Consider the following 5,943-nt stretch of genomic DNA (forward strand, 5'->3'; position numbering starts at 1 on the left):
ACAGACAGGAAGTGAGGCCGCGCTGAGAAATGGATTAGCACACTGTTGGTTTGGGTCTGAACATGGGATCTGTGGATAACAAAGTCAGTAAGGAACACCTGATGGGCCCTTCAGTCAGCAGCATGTGAAAGTAAAACCCAAACAACAACCAGCAGATTTCAGTGGGTCAGATTCTTTTTCACTGCAAAACCAGACCAGCACCAGCTGTTAACACCCAGAACACTCAGATCAGGACAGCAGGATCCCAGCAGTGCCACCACCAGGAACACACACATGCATACCTTCAGTCCACACCGACATCTAAACACACCCTGAACACAGCGACACGACAGTCAGATTTATGACCTTAATATGTCACATTATGGATGAACGGGAGAGCGGGAGTCCAACACACACACTCAGCAGTTCTTCTGTCACTGGTGGGGACAGAGAGCGCCGGAGTGTGATCAGCTCTTCTTTTTTCTAAATGCACATGCTTATTGTCTTTTGGAGGTCAAATTTATTGGTAAAAAAAAAAAATCTAATAACAGGAACACACATTTACTCTAGTTCAAAAGCACAGTGACCATTTTGCCATCAGTGACCAGTTACTTCACTGTAGCCGTCTGCACTAGTGGTAAAACCACTGAAGTCTGGGGTGGTGTCACAGCTTCTTTCTTAAAAGGTGAGACATTATATGAGTTATATTATTACTACATAGATCTTATCACACACAGTTTCTTCAGTTCAGTCCTGCATTCAGATCTTTAAGTGAAAAACTGTCACAGTGAGCCAACGCGTGAGCAGCATTTTAAATCCAGACGGAGCTGTAACGACTTCTAATCATGTCAACATGTCTCCCAAGCTGCAAAGTAAGCTCTGACATGTAGTGGAGCAGCAGAGACCTGGAGTACCTAAGTACAAGTATTACAGTGAGGTACTTGGTAAGTCCCATGGCCACAGTACAGCTCAGTTCAGTCATGTGTGGTGGTTTTGGAGGTGGACCTGGTCCAGGTCTGAGGACCACCGAGCTGCTGGTCTCTGCTCTGTAACCCCGTCTGCTTTAGCAGCAGCTTCCCAACCATCACTCAGGGTAAGTTCTGCTCCAGGTTACCAGCTGCTATTGTTCTGGTCAGAACCACTGAGGATAACTGACCCAGACCAGGCTCGGGTCCGGGTCCAGGAGAAAGAGAGGAGCAAACAGGTCAGGGGATGTTTTCAGTGAGTGGCAGAGCTGAACCCAACACGTCTGACTATTTACTGGGTTGGTTTCTGAAACGTCACCAGAGAAACAAACAACTGATTTTGTTTTGAAGGTGAATCCTTTGACAACTGTGTACATTCATGTTGCCAGTTTATTAGGAACACCTACTGTAGCTAAAACTCAGTCTTGGAAAGCCACTGAGTACAGGTACTGTGCTTCAGTACAATTCTGATGAGGTTTCTGTACCCGAGTACTTCCATGTCCTGCTACTTAATACTGTGACTTTACTCCATGTCAGAGATGAACCGTGTACTTTTTACTGCACTACATGTACCTGATAACTTCAGTTCCTTTCCAGAATCTGATGAATCAAACCAAACCCAGTAGAACCATCAGACTCTATTGATCTCGGTGGGAAATCCACCAGCTACACAGCAGGATGTAAAGTACTTCACAGTATACGTATATAAGGTAGTTACCATCAGCTCCACCTTTACTAGCTGCAGCATTAAAGTGATGAAGACAGTAACACATCAGTCACTATGATCCAGTATCAGACACATTACTGGGACACGGGCCGTACTGCAGGATGAGTACTGGTACTATTGGTACTTCAGGTACATTTGGATGCTGATATGTTGTGTGGCAGCCTGTCGTCATCGATGTGTGAATTTTGTGTGTGAATGGTGTATCATCTCCTGTAAAGCGCTTGGCCAGTGCAACACACTGTAGAAAAATGCGATATATAAATAAAGTCCATTTACCATTTTGATGCTAATACTTTTGTACTTTCAGTTAAGTAATATTTTGAATGCAGGACTGTACTTGTAATAGACGAGTTAATTTCTTGCACCCCCACAGTGACAGAAACGCCTGACAGTGCAACATGATTATATGGAGGAATCAACACATTTCTGAAAATGTACACACAAACATACAGTGAGACACCGACAGAAGCAGCAGAGCGGGACCACCCTCCCTCCAGCTCCCAGCATGCAGTGGGGCTGTGGCTGTACTTACTGAAACCTCCTTAGAACTGGCTTGTCCAGATTTACATTACAGTCATCTGGGCTGCAGAGAAACAACACAACGCTGAGCACAATGCATACACACACACACACACACACACACACACACACACACACACACAGACAAAACAAAAGACCTGCCTAGCCCCCCACAGTGACAGAAACGCCTGACAGTGCAACATGATTATATGGAGGAATCAACACATTTCTGAAAATGTACACACAAACATACAGTGAGACACCGACAGAAGCAGCAGAGCGGGACCACCCTCCCTCCAGCTCCCAGCATGCAGTGGGGCTGTGGCTGTACTTACTGAAACCTCCTTAGAACTGGCTTGTCCAGATTTACATTACAGTCATCTGGGCTGCAGAGAAACAACACAACGCTGAGCACAATGCATACACACACACACACACACACACACACACACACACACACACACACACAGAGAAAACAAAGGACCTGCCCTGATCCAGTTCTCAGGTTCAGTTCCTAGTCCACCTCTGTTTGGTTGCTCTGACTCTTTTTTCCCTCTACAACCAAGGGGGGGGCACCACTCTCAGGACTTTTCAAATGATACAAATGAAAAACATTTTGAAAAACATGGACGACCTGAAAGAAAAAGGTCATGTCCACAGATCTCAACAACGAGGCCAGTGGAAACATGTTTACACGGCAGCGGTGGAACCAGAAAGGTGCAGGTTTTCTCACTGGTTCAGAGCTGGAAGGAAACACCAGGTCCCGTCTCCATCTGCTGTGCTTTTGTCTTCACGTGCCATCATCTTCTCACCTGCAGCTACGACAGTGAAAACCTCTCCATACAACACACACACATATTAACCTGGAGAACACCCCCAACAACAGCCCAACACAACAGCAGGTTTCCATCTCTCTGCATGCACCAGCTGCTACACTCACACCTGGCCACGGTGCCCAGCTGCATATAACCTCCTCAGAAAACCAATGACAGACACACTGACATTTGTAGTTTTACTAAAGTTACTGGTCTTGTACTTTAGTACCTGTATCAAATTAAAGAGACACACAGCTCGGTCAAAGTTGTCCTGCCTCACCTAAAATAAAGGCTGAGCAGGGCAGGTTTGTTTGTACAGCACCTTTCAACAAGGCTAAACCTGATTTACATTAAATGCCTGAAGACAGGACAGACAAGAAACACAAGACAATATTACAGAGAGCACCTCAGCTAATGCCAGAAGAAAGTACCAACACATCTCCTGCACATCAGTGTATCACATTATTTTAACTCTTCTGTGACCGATTATTTGAACTAGACCTGGTCTGATGAAATTCTTCAAGGTCAACCACATTAATCTTATACAGTGGAGCACTGGACAGCTACAGTCAAGCAGGGTGGGGGGCTTTGGTGGGCTCGACGTGTACTCACCAGAAGAGCTGGTCATCCTCCCCCGAGCTGGGGGAGGGACAAGGGAGGAAGGGAAGAAGAAAGAGAGAGAGAAAGATCAGAGCAACAGACAAAACATTGTACTGTTATAATGGAGAGAGAGGGGTGAGAGACATGAAGTTACAATGGAGAGAGAGAGAGTCCACAGAGTGAAGCTGAAGGGAGAAACAGCTTGAGAGGAAATGCACAAAAAAATGTGATGGCCAGGAAGACTGATCCAGAGAGAAGCCAGTAATGATCCAGAGGTGACAACATGAGCAATGATGCTCAGATATGACACAGATAAAAAAAATAAAATACAGAAATAATACAGTGACTATAGAGAAATTAACCTAAAAATAAAACAGAAGTTATCCAGAGATGATCAAATGTACCAGAAAAGATCAGGGCATTACCTAGAAACAATTTATGATCCAGATAAGATCCAGAACTGAGCCGCAGCAGTCAGAGAAAAAGGTCCAGAAATGATTAAGAAACAATGCAGAGATGATAAAGAAACAACACAAAGGTTAGAAATACATTGTCCACAAATGATCAGGAAATGGGAAACTACAACACAAAAGAAATTATACAGAAATGATCAATAACAGATCCAGAGAAGAATCAAAGATCATCCAGATGTGAATCAAACAATCACAGCTGGATTATTTCAGGGACACTACAACTGTGACAAACTACATCACAAAACCAGCTCACACAGCTAAGTGTAAAGCAGGAAACCACTAACCTGATGCCATAGATACCACACATCCCAGTACATCCCAGTTCACCGCTTCACTTACTTGAAACTGGGTTTGGTCTCTGTCTTGCTGCTGGGCTGCTCCTGGTTCAGCTGGGAAGACCTGTCCAGCAGAGGCGGACCTGAGGAAGACGAGCTGCAGCACACACAGAGACACACACAGAGGATGAGTGAGCAGCCAGGAACAGAGAGAGAGAGTACAGACTGGTTTCCAAACACAGTGAGTATGTGTGTACAACAGGCATGCAGCCAGTCAGTGAACAGACAAATGGTTATGGCTGTGTTCATGCTCAGTCCTGATATCTCAGACTTGATCTTTGTGTTGATACTTCACACTGGAGCTTGAGGAGAAAATCCTGAATGTTAGTTTCTTTACAGCTTAGTCGGAATTTGAAATCGGTTAATGATGAAAGACTGTTCACACAAAGGTTTCCTCATATCAGACGTGCACAACATTCACGACGCGATAGCAGCTAGAGCTGGTGTGAAACGCATAAATTCCTGTAGAGTCCCAGTTATGGATCAGGATGTGACAGCTCAGGTCACCAGCTCCTGCTCTCCACAGGATGAATCTTTCACATGGTAATAATGCATGCTGCAGGGCCCCCCCTCAGGGCCGACACGCTACAGGGTCTCACAGCGTTAGTGGTGATAAGATGACCTGACTAAGCCCAGACCTGCAGGCAGCTGAAGGCTCCTCAGAGATGGAGCTGGTTTTGGAGAAGAGCCTGGACTTCCTGCTCAGACCCAGAGCTGACATGTGGTGGCTCAGGAAAGAGCGACTCCTGGGGGTCGAGAGCACCACAGCGGTGTGGGACACACACACACACATCAGGGGTTAAATCAGAGACAGACACCAAATCACCCACAAGAAAAAGAACCAGAAGCACACACAGATCTCACCGAGTCATGTCAATAAGCCTGCATGTGTGTTATTGATGAACTTGAATATTTTATTGATGAAGCGATTAGTTTGGCCCATAAAGCATCAAAGTATGGTGACACATTCCCCAGAACCCAAGGCGATGTCTCCAGATATTCAGCCAACATCCCACACCCAAAAAACATTTCATTACTATGAGGCAGGAAGCAGCTCTTGTCTTCTAGTGTCATCTGTCAGGTTACATAAGCACAGTTTCTCTCGGTACCGCACAAACTCCCATCTGAACCCTGCATCTTCCTGGACTGTGCACTCCAGGACATTCATGTGCTCAGCTCTCGGAGCCTTTGGCTTTGGAACACCAACATATTCACTGTGTGCAAGCTTTTAACTGACTTCTCTGTGTGCATTTGAAGTTGGCAGACTGACATTATTTTCTAGTTACTGCACTGAGAACAAAATATGTTTCTGTAGAAGAAGAAAATCATTCAGTCAGAGAGAAACCAAAAAAAAAAAACAGCACGTTTCATTCTCCCTGGTTTCTCTCTGAATTTGGTTTATAAACCCTGAGCTGTATGTTCATGAGCAAAATGAACTTACGGGCTGAATGGTGGCTTTGCCTCCTGCTCTGGGCTCATGGTGCTGTTGGGGGGAGTTGGGGGCAGAGGAGACTCTCTCTGGGAACCCGA

General features: G+C 45.4%; 1 protein-coding gene across 1 annotated transcript in view; it reads right to left on the reverse strand.

Annotated features, from left to right (window-relative positions):
- fhod1 (formin homology 2 domain containing 1) overlaps positions 1 to 5,943 on the reverse strand; it is a 45,000-nt gene that overhangs the window by 12,244 nt on the left and 26,813 nt on the right. Inside the window, exon 11 of the mRNA XM_020602660.1 lies at positions 4,418 to 4,510. Coding sequence (XP_020458316.1) covers positions 4,418 to 4,510 — 93 coding nt within the window. The remainder of the gene's footprint in view (positions 1 to 4,417; positions 4,511 to 5,943) is intronic.

The sequence above is a fragment of the Monopterus albus genome, unplaced genomic scaffold (assembly GCF_001952655.1).
Source record: "Monopterus albus unplaced genomic scaffold, M_albus_1.0 scaffold57.1, whole genome shotgun sequence".
Lineage (NCBI taxonomy): Eukaryota > Metazoa > Chordata > Actinopteri > Synbranchiformes > Synbranchidae > Monopterus > Monopterus albus.